Raw genomic sequence first — 23451 nt, 5'->3', positions numbered from 1 at the left:
AGGGCTTTTTGTGAGGATTTTAAAATGGTATATCATGGCCATGTTTTAAAAAAACTACAATTTGAAAAACGTTATTGTAATATTTTAATTAGGTACTTGTTTTTGGAGTCAACCAAACCAAACCAACTGAGCAGCTGTCGAATACAGAACATCGAAACAGAAGGAAAGAATAAAAACCGTTTTGGTATGTGCATATTCTTAACTTCCCAATCTGAAGATATTAACGCAATATTAGGGTTCCGTAGCTGATAGAAAGGGAGGAGGGGCGTACACTTGACTCTAACAACGATACCCCACACTATGACATAAACGAGTAAAGAAAAATTATACCCACTTTACATGTAGGGCAGGTAGGTAAGTACCTTATAGAAATATTTTACAAGATTTTATTTTACTTTTTTCTTATTTTTAATGTTCATACTCAAGCTAAATTACAGCTTTATAATAGTAAAGAGTGTCTGCTCCAAACCGCGGACGCACGGACGGATAGACAGACGGACATGGCGAATCTATAAGGGTTACTTGTGGACTACGGAACCCTAACAAAATTAAAATTTTAAATCGTTAAATTAAGGTTCCTACCCAGTTATTTAGTTTTGATAAAAATCGCTCCCCGTCTCTAATACCCAACTACCTGGTAATGCAATTAATAAGTAGGTAGGTACTAGTGGTACTAGTACTTATTCATTTCATTCGCACTGCAGTGGCCAGTGACTGACTGCACCAAACCATATTTACTCTGACCAAACCAAAGAAATTAGTTCTCCATTTGTGAGGACCATAGATAAATACACTTACTTTAAATGTGAGCTGAGGACGCTAGCTGCGCGCGAGTTGCCCGTTAGACGCTAGGCGTCCGGATTCGAAGTTCGAATTTCGAACCAATATCCAAGCCGTTCGTGTTCCTTTCCTGTCTCATATCATAGTCGTGATTCTGACTCCGTATCCGTAGTTCGTTCGTGTATCGTGAACTCGTGAGCTTGCTCGTGAGTCGCGACTCGCGCGAGTCGATCTACAGAGGCAATTTGTAGTGAACGTGTTCTCTGCGTCGGTGAACACTTGCGTCTTTCAACAATAAACATCAAACAAATTGAAATGTTCTACAATAGGCAATGATGTAACGTTTTCATAAAATTTACGGGATTAATATTTATGTACAAACGGATTACTATCTAATGGATAGATATGATGTGCTAGTGAAAGTGGGATTTATGTTTCAATTAGAGATGAGGACCTACAAGGGCCCTTAGCAGAACTACATGATTTTAAGCATTAAGGTAAATACTAGTATTAAGTAGTCTATTTATTTTTATTAAATACCTACCTACCTTCGTATTACTTTGTTATTATTAAAATATTGTTAATTTATTATTAACAATATGTATATTCAAACTGGACCTTAATATTATAAAGGAAAAAAAGTATGGATAGAATATTAGTATGCCACTTTTTAATTTTAATACTCTGAAAAAAAAATTAAGATTACTGGTATTTTTAAATGAATTTAATTAAGATTATTTGCTATACATTATTCTTAATATTTTGTAATTATTAAAATATTATTAATAATATATATGTATATTCAAAGTGGAGCTTAATATTATAAGGTAAAAAAGTATGGATAGAATAATAAGCCACTTTTTAATTTTAATACTCTGACAAAGTAAAAATTTAAAAAATACTGGTATTTTTGAACGAATATAATTAAGATTATTTGCTACACATCTATAATTTTATATGTAGGTATATTTACGTGTATACGTACTTGAGAGTATATCAATTACTAGCAGATGCCCCGTGGTTTCATCCGCGTAGTTCCCGTTCCAGTGAGAATGCGGGGATAAAATATAGCCTATGACACTCACAAATAACGTGGCTTTAAATTGGTAAAAGATTTTTTTTAAATCAGTTAAGTAGATCTAGAGATTACCCCCTACAATACCACAAACTTTTCCTTTTTAGTATAGATATTGTAGTATAGTTGGATTTACAACTTCATAGGTACCTAACAAGATCATAGGGTTTATAAAATGCAATAAACGATTTATACATATATGTACCTATAGCTGAACATAAAACCCTCTTTCTTTTTGGAAACCTTAATTTTATCATAATTCAATATTTCTAAATACATCCATCGGTATATGCAAATACTTTATGTAATATATGCTACAAAGTGTAACTGTACGTTTGTATACATTGAAGTTCTTCTCAAACAAGTCTTGCTATTCTTAGAAACTGTAAATGTAGGACTGAATTCCAAGACCTAGACTAGCGAAGTGGAATTTAAATTTAATGTAAAATACTTGCTCCTGAGAAAGATTCACAATGAAATAACGTGTACATTCGAAATTTAAATCTTTACATTTTTATATAATATGTATGTACCTAAGTAGTTGTATGGTCAGCAACAAAAAGTACACTAATGTTGCTAAAACTTACAAACATTAATTTTTATTTCATAAATTTCCAGAGTGTATTTACGGTCACGATGTTTAATAGTTACTAATCTTCATTATTTCAATTTATCACTGTTGTACGTCCAGTTTAGCACTGGCCGCGTTGGTTTATTTGCTTTCTTATTATGTTGCAAAATGTGTTTTTTTTTTATTTGAAAATTCTTTTACCACTACAAAACCACGTTTTTTGTGAGAGTGTAGGCTATATTTCATCCTCATATTCTCATGGAAAATGCAACAGTGAGTGAAACTACGAAGCATCGGCTAGTATATTTTAAAGCACAGAGAATATTGCAATTTTTTTCAAGTAATCCCATTGCTACAAACAGCGTTTTGGGATCCCATTTAGTACAAATATTGACGTACATATCTAAAACTCTTCTGTTTGTTTGTCTAAAAGCCTTATGTGTGTTCAGGTAATGCGAGGAGAGATAGCAAAGTTGTGTTTGGTGATCGCTACCCTGGCGCTCGGGCCCGCAGCGGGCGATGGCGCGTGTGAGCGGGGTCGGACTTGGTGGCACCGGCAGCGAGGCGCCTGCGTGCCGTGCACGCGCTGTGTCCCGCGCCGCTTCGTCGTCGTCAAGTTCCCCTGCGAGGTGCACCGTGACACCATCTGCCAGCCTCTTCGCGAGGTGCGCATATGGCCATTCAACACGGCCGACAACAATGACACAAGTGAAACTGCCAGTGATTACGAGTACTACGAGTACTCGGACTATAGCGGTGAAGTGAAAGAGGAACTCGAATGGGACGTACAAACCTCGACGCTGACTGTCGCTGTGAGTGGCTGTGTAGTGTTCTTTGTGGTAGTGCTTACGCTGACGCTGTACCACGCGAAGCAATGGAGGACGTTGAAATTAGCGCTAAAGTCAGGTAAGCTTGGCTATAAGTAGATGCTATCAATTATCATGTCATCGCTAAATCTACTTTTAGTACAATTTTGAACTGGCAATATACCGTCGACTGATAAACATGGTATACGAGTTGGTAGTTGGCTACGATCCATGATAAATCTAGCCTACATGAATATAAATCATTTCAATATGTTGTTGCTATCGTCAAATATAATATTTTATGACTAGATGTTCCTGTTAAAAATATGAATAATAATATTTCAGAGCATCATAACAACGGCAACAAACGGCAAAAATAATGCCAGGTAATAAGTTTAATACTTAAAGATCAGAAGTGAACAGATAAAAGTTAGTACCTAACTAATAAGATGCAATAGTTTATTGTAAACACTACATATTTACCTATAGGCGTATACAGTATACAAGAAGATGAAATGCTAACGCAGATATATTTAACTTGAAAACTCAAATCAGTAAAAGTTTTAAGATAAATTTAATAAGTCGTCATAATAAACGTAAATGTGTCTGGGTGAATGGACAAAAAAAATAGCGAAGAATATAATATTGATAAAACTTTATTCTATCGTGGTATTGCTTTTCGTAACTTATGAACATACAAATATCACACAAACAAGATGTAGGAACAACATTAGTTTCAATAACGGTTTATTTATTCAGGACAATGATGAACGAGCGACCTCCAGCTAAGTAGATATAACTGACAAGGAATGGCCTCTAGTCATAGTTGTACGTATATACGAGTATGTGGACATGGACAGCTCTAACGAAACTGACGAGTTGACGACGCTTATTGAATATCAAGAGATACAACGATTAATACCGACCTTAACGTTAGACATGCAGTCGTATCAAACTTATGACTTAGGTAATTCACAGCTGCAATGGCATTTGAGTTGATTGATAAATTCTTCAAAAATGGATTCGTATATTGTGCCTTGAATACAATATAAGTAGTTTGTACCATTTTTGTTTACGAAAGAGTTAAAAATTGAGTTTAAAAAGGATCTCGCAATTTTATTACATTTTTTTTCTATTTTCTCGGAGTACGTCATTTGGTATTGTTAGTGAGTTATGAATTTAATTAATGTCCTATTGAGTTGAAAAATAAAGTTTTAAAACCGTGTCTTACGCTAAATAGGGTGTATATGAGTTACTAGTTGCTAGCCTGAACGAGTTTAATGCTCCAAAAATTAAACAATTGTGTGCTACTTTTAAAAATATAGGTACTATATCTGCCAACTCTATATTTGTGCGAAGGTGGCCTCATTTCATATCTCTATACACGGGATACGAGCATTTTATCTGTAAACTTAAAACAAAAGTTAAATAATTCTATAAAAATTTTAGTGGGTAATTTCACAAGAAATGGATTTTTCGTATTTAAAACAAAAATATTTTTAGACTGATAAAAAAAACTATATATAATAAATTCTAAACGAATTGCAGAGTTATCGGTGGTTTCTCTCAGCCGCCCACAGAAAGCGCCATGAATCAGTAGGGACTCCGTTTAGACTAGCCCACACAAACTTCGAGTGTGCTTTCACATTCACACCACATCGTAAATCTAGCTTTGGCGCGGCGTAGAGACGCCGAGCAGCAACGCAGGCGCAAGTCCACGTAAACAATGAGAGTTTGTTTAAACATGTGCGGTACTAATTTTGACCTGCGTGGCTGGCCGCCTTCGGAACAATAGCTAACGGTGTTTTTTGTTTGTGCTCGCGTATACCAAAACCAGAGCACAGTAGCGAGCCTCAATGTCCCATTTGTTTTCTGCTTTTGTTTCTACAGTTCCAATTGTTCGCTTATTATTGCGTGCAAGAACTCATAATTCATTGTTTATTTTGCAAAAGCGTCAAAATTTTCGTTTTTTTTTTTTATTGTTGTTTGTTTGTATTCATAATGTTTTGGTAATACTTTTGTGAACATTGATGGATAATAATACAAAATGTCAAAAAAGGGCAGGGATTTACGATGATCAATTAATATTCACGCAGTAAACTCAGATGCTTAGATTGACTGTAAGAATGTGTTACTCAATATAAATACTTTCACTTGGCATAGTTTTCGACAACACGTCTTAACAACCTTTAAGTGTCCTATTTATGGTACATACCATATATCTTTAATTTATTATGTGTTAATAGTTATTTATTTCATGCAGATGTACAAGATTTATCAGCTAAGCTGAAACTGATGGAAGCGGGTGCGGAAACACCGGCAGAGCCGGTATCCACCGATCATCACATCTACTGCAATATACATGTCGGCAAAGATACTTTGTTAGGTAAGGTATGAAATTTTTTATTTATTTCTTTTCCATTTCTTAACAAAACTTGTTCAAAATAATTTTCAATATCTAAGCATAGTAAGCACGGATGTAATAAGCGCTGCTTTAGCGCATTATCTTTTGTGAAAGACATATGTATTCTGTGGTGAAAGTAAGCATCAAACTAATATATAAATACACTCGTCAATGCCCGCAACAATGACCTTAGTAACAAAGTTAGTCTTCAGTTCTAAAAATAAGCAGACGCGTAAAGTAAACGTATGACGTTGCGCGTGCATGAAGGATGAAAATAATAAGTTCCCAAAAAGGAATACCTAAAAGGAATGTTTACGGCATCGTATTCATCTCGTAAGTCGTTAGCTGGCGCGCAGACCGGCGGGATAGCCGGCAGGTTAAAGGCAAGGATTACTGGCGGCATGCCAGTAATTGAACCGAGTTAAATGTCTAAAATAAAGACGCGTGGGCGCGCACGTTTAGTAAGATTTACTTTTAATCTGGGGTCACATTGACAGCAGTGTAAATTGTTTATCCATCTTGCAAATAAGTTCTACCAGCTACATGAGATTTTTCGTTTCATATTATAAACAAAAGTTCTAGTTTTAAACGAAATCAAATTAATTTAAAAGATAATTTTATATGGTACCTAGATAAATTTAACAGATCGTTATCTACCAATCACTTTGATCTTCTAGCAATTTAAATCGTTGAGCACAATCAAGTAATTGAGCTTCATAACGATACCAAATGGGCCACTTACGCATGAAATAAGTTATATAGTTGAGTTGCCAAAGTTAGTTAAGTTTTAATTATTAATTCATTTCAAATACAATATTATAACAATATTTTGTGCCACTTGATAATCTAACTATCTGCGCGTGCTTTTTTGTAAAATTTTCAGACTAAATCTTTATGTTACTAGCGGACACCCTCCATCCGTATAGAATTTTCAAACTTCAAAACCGACATTATCTGGAAATATAATTGAGAAAATATTTGATTCAAAAAAGAATGAATTAATTCAGACTACGTGTTGATGAAATATTGTTAAGTAGACATTTTAATCCCCTCTCCCATGGAAATCGTTCTGATTTATACTAAGTATAAAAATTATAAATACTTATACTTATAAAAATAACACCACCAAAGGGGAATGTCCACCAGCCCATACAACGTTGGCCCAAGAAACCCAGTTACGCCCCCCCATAAAAGTATATGGAGATGATAATATGATGTATAAATAAGGATTTGGTTAAATAATTTTTTTAATAAAAGTTTGCTAGACATAAAAAAAAAAAAAATTATTTTATCACTCTCACTGCTCAAAAAGTACACCGGAGATGAAGTAACATTAAAGCTGTACATGAATAGATTTATTATTTTATGTAACCAACAAGCTTAACAAATAAATCAATAAATGAAACAACCAACCAACCAGGCAGTGGCGTGCATATGGTTGTCGATCAGGGTATGCACTAGTAATAAAATTAAGCAAAGTGGAAAAATCTGTATTTACTAATGAAGACAACTCTTAGGATATGCAGTACTTTAATGCATGTATGAAGTGCACGCCACTACTTGGAGGCCATTGGATCAGCTTCTACTAGAAGAAATTATTGTAATGATGTTAACAATTGTAAATTATAATATTGTATTACTTTTCTAAAAAAGAGTGACTGTTGAGTTTCTTGCTGACTCTCCTCAGCAGAACTTGTTTTCCTATCTGGTGATGAGGTCTGTCTGTCTGTCTGGAGATGGACAAATAGTCAACCTTATTATTTCAAAAGTGCTTGTTTGCAAAACCAAGGCTTAGTTTACAAGCACTGTAAATAAATGAATTGTCCCGGCTGTTGTTTGGGTTTTATAATTTAATTTAAATGTTTCTGTTAAGCCAAGATATAGATAAACTGTATGGTGTGTGTTAAATATTTTCTTAATCTAAATGATTATTATACATACTCATATTATTTTTAATAATGAAGCAAAATCTTCAATTTGTAAAATGGTTCAAGATTGTGTTGTATATTGATTGTAAGAGAAAACAATACTAATGAGGCACATAATAATTAAATTGACAAAATAGATGTACCTACCTATATAGTTCATAACAGTTAGCCTGTTGGAATTATTACAGCGAGGAAAACAACATTGATTTGGAGTGTTTGTCGCTATTACATAATTATTTTCCGTTCTTCAGTTGAGCAAGATGCTGCTTTATCAGTCGTTTTCCAGCAATTTTGACAAACTTGGGATGACGCTGGATAACTGAAATAGTAATAAAATATGAAAATCCAGCAAATAATTTAATCAGAGTTTTATAATTGGTTTACTTAGTGGATTTAATAATGTTATGTTATTCCACAATTTATTCGTCGTCATCATCAACCTATATTCGGCTCACTACTGAGCTCGAGTCTCCTCTCAGAATGATAGGGGTTAGGCCAATAGTCCACCACACTGGCCCAATGCGGATTGGCAGACTTCACACACGCTGAGAATTAAGATAATTCTCTAGTATGCACAATTTATTACTGTTTTAAAATTGGTTTAGGGTGTGAAAATGTAGCAAACTGACATACAAACTCACAGTTCACATTTAATATTAATCAGGAAAGTAGGATAAATATACTATAATACTTCTATGCACTAAATATTGCTTGAACAAACCATCAACAATGCAAGAAAACCTATGTGCTCCTACATCTGACTAGATGTTATGCCTTTTATGCCAGTAATTACACAGTAAATGTACTTTTTAATACAGCAATATTGGTTAGTCATAAAAATACACTGAGCGACACTTCAACACTTATATGGGAAACTACACTCTGTTGTGACTTGACACAATAACATGACAAAAATTATTAAAGTTATACATATTATTTCTTATGAATAATAATCGTTTTTCACATTAAAAATGGATCAAACATTATTTATGCTGCCTGCACCTGCTGTGTACTTGTTTACGAGCATGTTTCAAACAGAATGTATTCGTATTTTCGTGACATTTTATTGACAATTGATGCCAACTATAATAATTTTAATATTGATATTAACATTGATTAATGCAGCGTAAATGTCCTCTTGTATTTACATCTGAGAGCTGAAATAAACTTGCAATTTTTCCGGTTCAGGGTCAACATTATTCGAATTTCGAATTTAACTTCGTGCAAGTTTTATTTATATTATAGCTGTGGTTTGAAAAATTATAATTCGGTTCAAAAAATACTGAAGGTAAACAGAAAACAGACAAAATCAGTAAATTAATTCAATGACATTATCTAATTAATAAAATGAGAATGACATTGACAATTTGACAATTATTGACATCAACAGATTATCTGTCCAAAAGTCAAATCGATGTTGCCATACGAAACACGAAAAATCGAATAACTTCGTATCGATTTCTAATTGAATAATTTTATTACTAGAATAACACGTCATTGTTTTCACTATCTTTTACACGACGCAATGGTTTTTTATTGATTTTCAATAATAAATAAAGTGATTCAAGAAGAAGGTTTATACAAGTAGTTTGTCATGATATTGCGTTTTCACCCGGACAAAATTGCGGACGCCTGCAATTTTATGTCAATGTATTATGTAAACATAATATATTATCTACAATATGTATACTATTTATACATACATAGAAATATATAGAATTTGATTTAGTTAGATCGGATGAAAGGAAAAAGTTATCGGAAGAAAGGGATTGAATATCAACTATTAAGATCACTTTGACCACTTATTTATATCAGCTTAGTATAGCTGTAGCTTGCGCGTTGGCCGATCGTGAAAAACCGCATTGCACGCGCCGAAGTTACGGACTTGCGCTACTACTTATATTATATATTATACTAGCTGACGCCGCGCGGTTTACCCGCGTGGTTCCCGTTCCCGTAGGAATGCGGAGATAATATATAGCTTATAGCCTTCCTCGATAATCTAACACTGAAAGAATTTTTCAAATCGGACCAGTAGTGCCTGAGATTAGCGCGTTCAATCAAAAACAAACAAACAAACTCTCCAGCTTTATAATATTAGTATAGATAGTATTTAAATGGCGCAGTTGGTAATGTTTCTACGCAGTGATCCTAGGTTCCTAATGTTATGCTCGATTATTATTATTATCCATTTAAATATCGATTAAACTAAAAAAATCAGTTGAGTTCTTAGTGGTTGGTTATTGCGAAAAATATAATAGGTACTTTGATATCAAGAAACGTTTTATAATGTCGACTATGCAATGGTTTTTAAAGAGTGAGGCAGATATTATAATCAAAAACATTATAATCTATTACAACTTTTGCTTTTCCAGGTGATTTTGTTGTAGAAAAAGATCGATTATTATTATTCGGTTAAAATATTGATTAAACCAAATAAATCACTTAGCTGGCAACACTGTTCATGTTCGTGTCTTCAAAAATGTCATACAACAACTATAATATTGTCAAATATCGTTGTGAAACTTATTTTTTGGGGACAGTTATAGCAAACCGCTATGGATAAAGTAATTTATTCATTATTAAACAAAAATTATCAAGTATTTTTTAGTTTTATGCAAAGTGGGGGGCGGGGACGAAAGGTCTGGGCCGGGAATGGACATTCCCCTTTCGATTTTTCTGTTGACGCTACTGCAAATCTCATTAACTCTTAAGGTACGGTTTCGATGTATAATTTGCTAAATATTTCATTTACACAATACTTATTGTATTTCTCTTTGAAAATGATAAAATAATTTAAATACATATGCACTTGTTTCCTTTTTTAATTTGTGCCGGCTGGTTTATAATAATGATATACATATAAGTAGAACAGTAGTGCAAAGGTTAGTTAAAGTTGAGATTATTTCTTGTAACGTTCTAACGTAATAATCTCTTCACCAACTCACTCTAATGAAGAATTTCTCTTCAAGGATAGCCATATAATAGTAATTCCACAAGTCAACATCCATCTATCAAAGTTCAAACGCACGTGCGTTCATTTAGCCGTCATTTGTAATGCAAGCTTGTCTATGGGACCGACCGGGCGCACCGCTTCCGGCCCGGGGGTTTTCATTCGCCGCCGGGAAGCCTCTCACTTCCTGCTTCGATTTTCGACAATAATTAATGATAAACAAACATCGATCGGGGATTTATTGGGTTATTGAACTGTGCTATCAAACTTCTTCTGAATACTATTGCTAAACTTAAGATTACGCACCTACGTACAATTTCGAGAAAAAGGTACCTAAACCGCCGAATCCAACTGGGCAGCATTCTGGAAACTTTACGATATCTTTTCGTTCGAAATTCATCAGTGCTTAAAGCCGAAAGTCTTCAGTGATGACCTATGGTTTCGAGACTTGGTCGCTAACTGCGGGAATCATAAGGAGGCTCAGAGTCACATAGCGGACGATGAAACGTGCTTCGCTCGGAGTGTCTCTGCGAGATCTAATCAGAGAGAAGAACCAAATTCACCGACACAGTTCAACAAGTTCCAAGATGCTGGAATGGCGATCCTGTACTAGAAAACGCAGTGTTGTTTGACCCCCCACCTGACCTGGTGGACTGACATCAAGCGAGTCTCAGAGATTCACTGGATGCAGCCGGCTCAGGATCGTGATGTTTGCAAGTCCCTACAATAGGCCTAATGTTCTGCAGTGTCGAACATCGGCTGATAAGATGATGATGATGATATAAAAAATCATGTCTTCAGACGACTGTAATAGGTACCTACTTCGTATTATCTATTACATGCGTACCTACCTACATCTGTAGGTACGTCTAGGAACGTCTTAAAACAGGTCAAAGCACCTGGCTAACATTTGTCTTCACATCTTCTGTTTACGCTCGTATATTACCTATCTATATCTTTCACATAATACGTTAACTTTATTACATTAATGGGCAATCTGTTTCGATTATGGTAGGTAATTATTTTTTGCGTAGCTTCAACCGACGCAGTAGAAGTTCACAGAAAAAAAATATTTTTCCGTTTTTGTCACACTTTTCAATAATGCTGCGCTTCTATTTGTCGTAGCGTGATGTTATACGTTAAAAATATGAAATTAAAAAAAAATATACTTGGACGATTTACGCTAAATATAGCTACAGTAAATTGTGTAGCACTAAAATCGCAAGACCGTTCGATCCATGAGCCTTGATGTAAAGGTCGCCCAAATATTATAGTTTTCCAAACCCTTACTTAAGTGTTTTTCAGATAGCATGGGTACGGTGACGTTCAGAATATTATGTACCTGCCTGCTATTATCGTGAATCGCGCCAAATTTTCCAGAGTGATGAAACGAACTGTAAGATTCAAAATTATTAGAAAATTCAAAATGACGAAGGAACTTTACTAAGCTGATTAAGTAAAAGTACGCAGTCAAAATTACTTCGTACTCCATAGACCACACTTATTATTCAAGATGGCACCTGTGTCGTGGGATAAACCATGAAGGTGGTATCCCGAGAAGTGTGATACTAATAAAATGGCTTCCTACAATTCAGTGAATCGTAGGATTCGCTTCCTACAATGTTTTATATCGCAACTCTCGTTTCCTATGGGGGATTGAAAACATAGATTTACTTATCAGTTATGACGGTGACAAATATTGGCGAGCTGTTTGATAATAACCCTCGATTTATTGAACGTACTTCGTATAATTAGCCCGTTGCGAGTTCATAGGATGTCACATGTAATTTTAAGGGTTCCGAAAACGTAATTATTTTAATGACACATTACTTCTGAGCTCGACCTCTCAGGCGGGGGCCCCTTCGAATTGTGGAACCGTGGTATTTTGCCAGCCCTGCCGTTTTTTAATTATGCCACTGCCATAAACCGCGATCTAATGTGCATTGACGGCGCAATATGCACTCAATATCAAAGTCAGTCTCACAGGAGACGCCTCTAGCGCTATAAATTATAATGTCTCAATGGTGAGACGTTTCTCCTACTTTCTTAGCGAATTAATAATTAATTAATAATCCTCTCGCTCGACTGTAATTATTCGGTAGCCAAGTAGCCAAAAAGCGCGGTAATTTTTCTGCGATCCGATCAAGTTAGTCAATTATGCATAGTTCGTACTACTCTGGTATTTTAGTCGAGTACGAACAATTTTTTGATTTACCGCCCAAAATTCGGTCGTACTCGACTGAAATACCAGAGTAGTACGAACTATGCATAATTGACTAACTTGATCGGATCGCAGAAAAATTACCGCGCTTTTTAGTCTGCTTACTTTTTAGTCTGTTTACTTTTTTATAGTCTGCCTCTGCCCTATAAGACGTACGTACAGACTAGGAGTGTCTGTCTGTACTGTCCAAACTAGGCCTTAGATACAGTAAAACAAAGAGTAAATTGCAGTAAATACAAACAAAAATGTAAAATCATGAAATTTGATTGTCATAATGACCGGTATTGAAGAAAGAGAATTCGAAGAACAAGGTAGTAAACAAAACAAACTGCATTCTCCAGTCACGTTATTTCGTGACGGCCACTTGTAGACATTTGTGTTGTGTCCGACGAGGCAGTTATAGACGTAGGAGCTTACTATTCAATTCGAAATGGACGTTAATTGTTTACCTTTCTGCTTAGACTTCCATTTTATATTTATCTATCTGACTTCAGAAGAAATGTTCTCAGTTTTGCGTGATCTATGTAGAATACCGACTTACTTATGATTAGTAACTCTACCTAGATCACGTTAAAGATATATAATATAAGAGTTAGACAACCGCATATGATTCTTACATTAAAATATGGAATATTTTCTCTCTCTAAAGTTTTTCGTGATAACTTAATAACTAGGTATAAGATCGTTGTCCTAATTGTCATTCTTAATTATTGTTCAAACTTGAAATTTGAATCAAAAATACAATTCGGTGAAATTAGCAATATAATTTTGTTTGGTAAAACCTATGATGTAAAAGATAGAAGGTAAGGTATTAAAGAGATCGGACGGACTAAAAAATCAATTCTTCGCGAATTCAACATTTTGGAAAACATAATCTACGCGGAAGTTGCAGTTATTTGGTAATAAAACTTAATCGCTACGAAAATTATCCAAGCTCAGCTTCCTAAGAATCTATCATAATCCAAAATTAGACAAAAAATTGTGCACCCGAGCGAGTCCGTAGGCAAAGCTTGGCAGCAAAAAATTGCGGTCGCCTCAACTACGAATAGATTTTGTATTGTGTGAAACTAGATATTTTGTGAACCTTGCATTGTTGATCTACATGGCTGACCTGACAAGGCTGTTCAACATCACATACCTACCTATCTACCTACTTTAAAAAGCGAAGATAAATTAATAAATGAAATTATTGAAATATTTCCCTGCTGTAAATAATCAAAATGATCCCTTTGTGTAAATTACTAAACATTTCTTTAGTATATATATTCTTTAGTATTTCTTTAGTATATATTTAGTATACATTCATCAATCAGTCAACTACAAAAAAAGAAACAAAAAACAGTGGCTGTGAATCAAAGTTAAGTGCACAGTCGTTTGCAAGCGAATGCAAAAAGACCCATTAAAGTAAAGAAAAACAAAAAAACCGCTGCGTTAGAAATACCTAACTCTTTGAAGTAGAGTTTACAATTTATAAATAGAAATACTTTTGTACAAGTTAACTTTGTACGTAGAACGCTTTCATTATTATAAGTATACGGGTTAATATAAATAGAAAGTGTAAGCGAGTTCCCGGCAGCTAATAATTAGTAGGATACGTAAAAAAATCTTCGGCTTATAAATATGAACGGATGTAGAGGTAAAACCGTGCGTCATTCACGGCCCCATTTCTCTCTTGCCAGGAAATGGTCCAAAAGCTTCCCTTCGAGATGTTTGTGCAGTCAATAATAGACTTCATCCAATCTAAACTGTTTATTGACGATCTATCATAAACGCCAGAAACTGACGTATGTACGGAGCGCATAGCACGCACATAACGATATAAACTTCCACTTTATGATAATAGCTGTCTGTATTCACTATTCATTGCTAGTTCGTGATTTTATTTTGAGGTTCGTGTTATGGCTTTTTTATAACAGGTGGGCGTATTGGGATTAGGACGTAGAGGTTAGTTTGAAGTAAGATTCTATTTCTGGTAACAATTATGCCTTAGCTCTAGGTTTTTAGATAAATAATTACAGCGAGGCTCGAAAGTTTTCGCCAGAGATCTGTCTATTGGACAGAGGCAGCTGACGCGTTTGAAGACCGAACACGGTAATCTAATTTCTTCCAAGCCCGAGTTATTAAGTGAGGTCGAGAAGTTCTATGGACAGCTATACACGACTACTCAGCAGCCTGTTGCCAATTTGGCTAAAGACCCCAGAGCCAAGTTGACCCGACACTATACCGAAGATATCTCGGACGTCAGCCTATACGAGATTAGTGTGGCTCTCAAACACCTGAAGAACAATAAGGCGCCAGGTGAGGACGGAATCACAGCAGAACTCCTGAAAGCGGGTGGAAAACCGATACTTAAAGTCCTTCAGCGATTGTTCAATTCCGTCATTCACGAGGGCACGACGCCTGAGGCGTGGCATAGGAGCGTGGTGGTTCTGTTCTTCAAAAAAGGTGACAACACCTTGCTGAAGAATTACAGACCCATCTCGCTGCTAAGCCATGTTTACAAATTGTTCTCGAGAGTCATTACGAATCGTCTCGCTAATAGGTTTGACGACTTCCAGCCTCCCGAACAAGCCGGTTTCCGAAAAGGCTTTAGTACCATAGACCACATCCATACGCTGCGGCAGGTTATACAGAAGACTCACGAGTATAACCTGCCACTTTGCTTAGCGTTTGTGGACTATGAGAAAGCCTTCGATTCGGTGGAAACCTGGGCTGTGCTAAGGTCATTGCAGAGATGCCGAATTGATTACAGGTATATCCAAACGTTGAAGTGCTTGTACGAAAACGCCACTATGTCAGTCCGTATTCAGGATCAGACTACGAGGCCAATCCAGTTGCAGCGAGGAGTGCGTCAGGGAGATGTGATCTCTCCGAAGCTATTTACCGCCGCACTGGAAGACGTCTTTAAGCTTCTGGACTGGAGCGGACTTGGCATCAACATCAATGGCGAGTACATCACTCAACTGCGGTTCGCGGATGATGTAGTCATCATGGCACAGACTCTGGATGACTTTAGTACCATGCTCAATGACCTCAGCAGCGTTTCTCAACAGGTGGGCCTGAAAATGAACATGGGCAAAACAAAAATAATGTGTAATGCTCATGTATCGCTCCACCCAGTTATAGTTGAGAACGCTGCACTCGAAATTGTAGACGAATACATATACCTAGGACATATGATCCAGTTAGGTAGGTCCAATTTCGAGAAAGAGGTGAACCGTCGAATCCAACTCGGCTGGGCTGCATTCGGGAAGCTTCGCGACATCTTTTCGTCCGAAATTCCTCAGTGCCTGAAGACAAAAGTCTTCGAACAGTGCGTGTTGCCAGTGATGACCTATGGTTCCGAGACTTGGTCGCTAACTATGGGCCTCATAAGAAGGCTTAGAGTCACACAGCGGGCGATGGAACGAGCTATGTTAGGAGTATCTCTGCGTGATCGAATCAGAAATGAGGAGATCCGCAGAAGAACCAAAGTCACTGACATAGCTCAACGAGTTGCGAAGCTGAAGTGGCAATGGGCGGGGCACATAGTTCGAAGAGCCGATGGACGTTGGGGTCCCAAAGTGCTGGAATGGCGACCCCGCACTAGTAAGCGCAGTGTTGGCCGACCCCCCACCAGGTGGACTGACGACATCAAGCGAGTCGCAGGGATTCGCTGGATGCAGGCGGCTCAGTATCGTGATGTTTGGAAGTCCCTACAAAAGGCCTATGTCCTGCAGTGGACGTCCATCGGCTGATATGATGATGATGATGATGAATTACAGCGAGACTTATTCTGTATAGATGAAATGAACAGTATAACTTCTAATATGGTAGGGAGATAGGAGAGTCAGGTCCTTTTTGAATTTACAATGCTACCTTGAAAATGTAATGGACCGCATCTCATTAGGTATTGTAAAGTAAAACGCACATGTGCTATACTTTTATTTCAAAAGTTTATCATTCGTCTAAAAACAAACGGTACTTTTTTTTAAATTTATCTGTAACAGAAACACAAAAATATTAATTTACGTTGTTAGTAATACTGGCTGTTTTTGGTGCATTGCCTAAAAAAACGCACGCATTTCGCTATTCGTGCACAAAATACGTATTTGTTTTTTCATCAAATCTTAAGGAAAATAGGCAAAGATGCAAATTCATTTTCAGAAAGTGTTTTCTGTCAAAGTGTGTTTCCTCGCAAATGTGTTTGAACGTCGTATGATATACGTGCACTTTGATAAATTACAGCCTCTCTTCCTTACTATATCGCCTCGGCTGTAATTTTCAACTTACCGCACTTATATCTAATGTACTATTATTTATTCGTTTATGTTAATAAAATTAACACTATTAAACAGTTACATTTAAAAAAAACCTACTCTCCCGCTGCGGGACATTTGAGTGCCCAAGCAACCAGTGGTGAGGACTTCAGAGTGAGGAACCTCCTCTAGTCCTCACAATACGCACCGACTCAAAAGCCTTCTGTATCGGACTCTTGATCCAGCAGTTAACCGAGAGCTTGTTAAGGTGTTGATCGAAGCTTTTCGCTATACGTCCATCTACTGAAACGACTGTCGGAACAATTGACTACATTTCAAATGACATTAATCTCGTGAGCAAGGTCGAAGTATTTTGATAATTAATTATTATTAATAGTTGTTATTTATTTTTATCCGACCGAACCAGGGGAGGAGAAGGGAGGAGGAGGAGGCATTTGCCCAGAGCGGTAAAAATGAGGGGCGGTAAAAATGCAGTGCGACAAAATTGACTTCGTTATTCCCCAACAAACTCATTTTATTTCTTTTAACTAGTTTAATATTTTTACATAACAAACTAGGCTCAAAAAACTATTACTATTTTAACAATATAATAATATAAAAAGTATTTTTGGTGTAGGTATGTAAAGGGCGGCAAAATTTATCTTTGCTCGGAGCGGCAAAATTGCTGGAACGGCTCCTGCATGAAGCATCACAAATATGAAAGGGTCATGGCAAACCAAACGTGGCCAATATCAGGCCGTGTTTAGAATATCTAACGCGTTTGTGAATTTCCTTTCCTTTCCGGGCCACGGAAGTGGACATACGAATGCGATATGGTCGTCTTCTTAACATGCAAAACGTTGGTTGGCGAATCGTCGTACCAATACGTAATTTCAATACTTATTGGTCGTATCCATCCAAATTTTTCATGTAATGTATATAAATTAGTAAGTATAATAAAGAAAGCATGGCATTTGGGCACTCAAATGTCCTGCAGCGGGTTATTTTTTATAATATACTAGCGGACGCCCGCGACTTCGTCCGTCCTTAGACCTCTTTAATCCAGCCCTTACAGTAGAAATGCTGTAAAAATGGAGTAATTTCTCCCGTTTTACCAACATTTCCCTTCACTACACATTTTGTTCCTATAACGAACATACAGACAGACAGACAGAAAGACAGATAGACAGAAAGACAGACAGACAGACAGACAGACAAAAAAACTACTGATTGCATTTTTGGCATCAGTATCGATCACTAGTCACCCCCTGATAGTTATTTTTGGAAATATATTTCATGTACAGAATTGACCTCTCTACAGATTTATGATAAGTATAGATAAAGGATCCAGTAGTCTAGCTGAAGTTTGTGACATTGTAGACTACAATATCATACCATAAACATACTACAATACCATAAACTTTAGCTCTTTATTAAACAATCAGCGATATTCTTAGACCATCAATAAGACGATATTTAAAATTGTCGATGATATCGTTAACTGACTTCAAAGAAGGAGGAGATTCTCAACTCAATTCGGTTTTATGTTTTTTTTTGTAGTACCATAGAGCACAGTAAAACATACTATTCTTATTCTGTTATCTATAGATAGCTGGGTAACCTATTGCGTTCGACATTCGTATGGTTTGCAACGATTGGCGAATGGCGGGTTTATGGATCCTCGGCCGAGCTGCATAAACATAATAAATCATTTGCCTCAGTCTGAGCGAGCGACGAGATATTTAAAGCACGATAAGGGCCGGACTCGAGTCTCAATGTCTACCATTTCTCTTGTTTTGATTGACTTTCAAGGCCCATTCATCACTTCGTAATATTATCTTCTACTTTGTTCCTATTATGTCTTACGTATTCTAACGTTCCTTAAAAATTTGTTATGGCGGTGGTTGACGAATTTATGATGCATTCATATATAAACTAATATTATAAAGAAGTAAGATTTGATTTTTTGTTTGTTTGAACTCGAAAACTACTCGCTCGATTGTAGTAGGTAGGTAGCTATCTGCTTAGCTTCACGTGTAAAACTATATTCCTACTTTATCAGTTGGCGTGCTGACTTTATAAAAAAGGAAGATTGTTGTTGTATTGTATGTATTGAATACAAGTTTGTTGTTGTATTCAATACATACAATACAACAACAATCTTCCTTTTTTATAAAGTAAAAGTTTACTGCAAAAAAAACAGTTAAAAAGTTAGAAAAGGTTATGGAGCAACATTTAAGCTACTTTTTATCACGAAAAAAATCCATGGTAATGCGGGATTTGTGGAGTTGAGTGGAGAGTGGATTAATGGAGTTTTTTCAAAACACAAGGGAGAAAACAATATTATATATGCCAATGATTTGAATGATATTGCATCTACGCTTTACCTACGTCTTTATTTTAAGTATAATAAGTATACCGGTAACAATTTGAATGCGTTTAATTCAATGTACAGTCGTGCTCTAAACACTTCTGCCCACAGATGAAGTACCTTACAACAGCACGTGACCGGAGTTATAATGAGCATGTATTTTTATGCACTCAGTACTCGTAGATGTAATAGTTGTTGCGATGAACGTCGTAGACCTCCGCGTCAGTGCTTCGCTTATATTGCTCTATAATGCATTTTACTACTGCGCTTCCGTTCATTGTTGTCAAATCAAAATATCCTCACTTCATAGTTTGATATATTTACGATTATTATTGTTATCACAAGCCTGCAGGTTCGTGTTGATTTAGATTTTTTTATCCGACTAAATATAAATTTTTAGTCATAACTCATAGATATATGCTCACATACTCAGATTAAGTACTTGATGTTATTGTCATCCTGTCTGCTTTCATTTCATCTAAGTATTCAGAAAAAATTGAATTGACATTGAAGTATGTATCCCAAGTCATTTGTATCATCAGACGCGGCCTATAAGTAGAAGTATGCGCAGTAACACAATGTTTTCGAGTGTTCGCGACGTACGATGAGTAACCATAGCAACACTTTGACGCCATTACAATCGCGTACGAAATTTTCAATTATTTGATATACCTACTCGTATTTAAAGTAGGCAACCACGGACCACGCTCTTAACACTTTAGTTTATAACTGTACCTACGTTTGCGCAGATTACCGCCATTTTAGTTTAATTTACTTGCTGGTATATCTGCCTATGTAATTATGTATCAAGCCATGTAAAATCTCTTATATTTTGAATGACCCCTAGAGCTATTGACGCAAAAAAATGTTAATTTTGGGTTTTTTTGGTAAGTTACGTGTATTTTGATAAGTTACGTGTTACCTGCTCGTACTCTTGCCCTCCTTAGACGCCCTAGGATAGATACTAAGTATAATTATTGCATATCCTACCTACCCATACAGTATATCCATAGATACGTATGGCCATAGGTGCTTGCATGTTATACCTATAACTAGCGGACGCCCGCGACTTCGTAATTAATTTAATTTTTCACGAATTCCTCGGGAACCATGGATTTTTCCGGGATGAAAAGCCTATGTGTTCATCCAGAGTAAAATCTATTTCCATTCCAAATTTCAGCCAAATCGGTGCAGTAGTTGCGTTAAAGAGTAACAAACATCCAAATATACATCCATACAAACTTTCGCTTTTATATTATTATTCTATTATTATTAGTAGTACTTAGAAGGATTTCTGGAATGGCTATGAGATATTCTGCAAGCATTATTAATCATAATACTTGTACTTGTCTAGGTACGTACCTACCTACTTGAATTTTCTGAGACATCGCGTATAGTGGGCGTATATCTAGGTGGATACTATTTAGATTGTCCGTCTCGCAGACCAGACGGTGTAACTGAAGATTGTCGAGCGTTTGAAGGTTAAATCATATTAAAACATCGAGACTGGAGTTTAGATAGGAAGCTTCCTGGAAACACCGACCAAAATAGGCGCTTCGCTCACCGTTCATACACTTGCCAATATCGCGTCTGTTTATAAACACGACGGTGTTCTGTAAATTAACAAGCAGTCTACAAATAATTAATTGATGTAATTACTCTTTTTACTACTTTTTAAAGTTTACAACGAAGTTCTAAAGTCAGTCATTCAATATATTACAATATTAAGTTATGTGATATGACCTCTGCCTCCTATTCCGGAGGGTGTGGGCTCGAATCCGGTCCGGAGCATGCACCTCCAACTTTTCAGTTGTGTGCATTTTAAGAAATTAAATATCACGTGTCTCAATCGGTGAAGGAAAACATCGTGAGGAAACCTGCATACCAGAAAATTTTCTTAATTCTCTGCGTGTGTGTAGTCTGCTAATCCGCATTAGGCCAGTGTGGTGGACTATTGGCCTAACCCCTCTCATTCTGTGAGGAGACTCGAGCTCAGCGGTAAGCTGAATATGGGTTGATAACGAACGAATGATATGATAAAATATCTGTCTGTCATTCTATAACTAGGTACGTTATTCTCTCTCTCCAGCCAGTCCCTCATGACTAAGGATCGGGGCCACTTTGGCGAGTCATGTTTCAGTAGACAATGCTCCTCCATCGAGTAAAGTGCGCGGCACTGTAAAAGGTGCTCCTTAGACTTCGAATCTTTTGTAGGGATTTCCAAACATCACGATCCTGAGCCACCTGTAGTAGGCCGTTAAAATAAGGTTCCCGGTAGGTAACTCATAAATATTGAGTTACTGGAAAGGATCTTTATCTTTGCGATACACGGTAAATCAAGTAGTTTACCAAATACACATGGTGTAGGAAATTTCCTAACTCTGGGTTACTGAATAATTTATTGACCATATCTTGATACGTAAAATCAATATTTTTTTGTTAGCTCCACCCCTGACCTGACACTACTATAAGGTAGCCACTAGATAAGCAAGCCGTTTTTTCGCATCAATTGACTTTGCCGCCCAGAAGTCCGCTTACCATCTATTTGAATTTTGATAGGTACCTATAATTTATATTTGTTAGTGGGAATCGTTAGAACCAACTGGGTACGTTTACGTAGAGGTGAAAAGTTTGTATGTAGGCACCTACTACAAAATGAAAGATTTTTATAAACATCCCATGTAGGCAGGGCCGGCCCGAGGTAAATTTTAGAATGGGGCGAGATCCAATTATGGCGCCTTTCCTGTTTGCTCCTAACATTAACATTATATACTAGGGACGTTTGAAAAGTTCGTAGCCTAACGTATATCGGAATGTCATACATTTTTAACCGACTTCAAAAAAAGAAGGAGGTAGGTCGTAAGACCTACATGATGTAGGTACCTACGAGTAATAACCTTAGCTTCCCTTACTCACTACATTGGTTACGTGAGATGCAATTGATCTTGCATAACTCGTAAAACGCAATAAAAAGAAGCCTTTTAAAAACGAGCTTATGCTAATTGCGGTTTGTTGCGATCGTATTTGAATTTACGGCATGCTCGCGCGCGCGTGGAATCCTAAACGACTCGCAGCTGCCGGGGCTATATTCGCGGTTCACGCTCTTGGTTATAAAGCTTACGGAAATCAAAATGGCTATAACTGGCTAGGTCGTGGGCTTTTGGAGATATTGGTGTATTATGTACGTTACTTACGATAACCCTTACTCTGATGATGATGTCAAGATGTAAGCAGTGAAAAAAATCGAAAAATGGTTCTGTGTTTCGATATTTTTTTCACTGGGGCAGTGAAAAAAATATCGAAACACAGAACCATTTTTCGATTTTTTTATCCTTAATTTTCGCGCCCACCCTAAAATGGACTTGTGCCCACCCTAGAATTCTGGGCTACCGAATGGAATTATATTATGATATCTACTAATAATAATAGACTTGATGTCAGGAGCCAGCCGTCCTTAAGAAATAATCCTAAATACGCCAATATGGTGACTAGGTACTAATTATCGAGTACCTAATTTTATAAAGATACATTACATTCATGGCTTTCGAGGTCAGGTACTAAAATTATTGAATTACTGATGCATTGAATATTATAAAGCCATTTATGACTTTTCTAAGTTGGTAAAACATCCTTCTACGTTGTACTAATAGTGATTAAGTATAGGTATTAGGTATACATACCTACCAGTATTTATATTTTGTTGTCATTGTTCTAGGTCCCACCGGGAAAGGCTTAGGCAACGTGTACACAACTCACGACAAGTGATCACCGTCCACCGCAACCCAGCGATGAAAGTACAAATTCTGAGGAACCTCGCACATCACCTAGAAAGGGATATGAGTTAATATTTTTGCAATTAAAATGTACGAACAAAACATGGTAGTTTGATTTACATACTTTAACTAAAACAAGAGCTTTTTAAAACTGTTGAGTTTCTTAACGGCTCTTCTCAGCAGAACCTGCCTTCCGAACCGGTGGTAGGTAGGTACCTACACTTTACTAATAGTCAACCTTTAAGTTTTAAAAGTGCTTGTAAACTAAGTCTACTTGAAATAAATGAATTTTGATTTTGTTGAAGTTGTGAAGTTCACTGGATCACAGCCA

The 23451-nt window shown here is 36.5% G+C and overlaps 1 protein-coding gene across 2 annotated transcripts; it reads left to right on the top strand.

Annotated features, from left to right (window-relative positions):
* The first annotated feature begins 846 nt into the window (after positions 1–846).
* LOC112045985 (tumor necrosis factor receptor superfamily member wengen) lies at positions 847–23222 on the top strand. Of its 2 annotated transcripts, none has more exons than XM_024082416.2 (4): positions 847–1277; positions 2876–3332; positions 5496–5623; positions 23063–23222. In XM_024082416.2, the coding sequence occupies exons 1-4, from the start codon at positions 1260–1262 to the stop codon at positions 23081–23083; spliced, it is 624 nt and encodes a 207-aa protein (XP_023938184.2). In that variant the 5' UTR covers positions 847–1259; the 3' UTR covers positions 23084–23222. The 2 variants fall into 2 exon arrangements, with proteins under 2 accessions (XP_023938184.2, XP_023938182.2); XM_024082414.2 differs by having other exon boundaries at positions 851–1277; positions 5496–5618.
* Positions 23223–23451: the final 229 nt, after the last annotated feature.

Source organism: Bicyclus anynana, chromosome 6 (assembly GCF_947172395.1).
Source record: "Bicyclus anynana chromosome 6, ilBicAnyn1.1, whole genome shotgun sequence".
NCBI classification, from domain to species: Eukaryota; Metazoa; Arthropoda; class Insecta; order Lepidoptera; family Nymphalidae; genus Bicyclus; species Bicyclus anynana.
Note: the sequence above shows the minus strand (reverse complement) of the source record. Positions and strands in the feature narration are given on the sequence as shown.

Bases quoted from the DNA above. Each gene is read 5' to 3' on its own strand.
- LOC112045985 (XM_024082414.2), top strand. The intron at 3,333-5,495 runs GTAAGCTTGGCT...TATTTCATGCAG, and splicing joins GAAATTAGCGCTAAAGTCAG to ATGTACAAGATTTATCAGCT. The intron at 5,619-23,062 runs GTAAGGTATGAA...TCATTGTTCTAG, and splicing joins CGGCAAAGATACTTTGTTAG to GTCCCACCGGGAAAGGCTTA.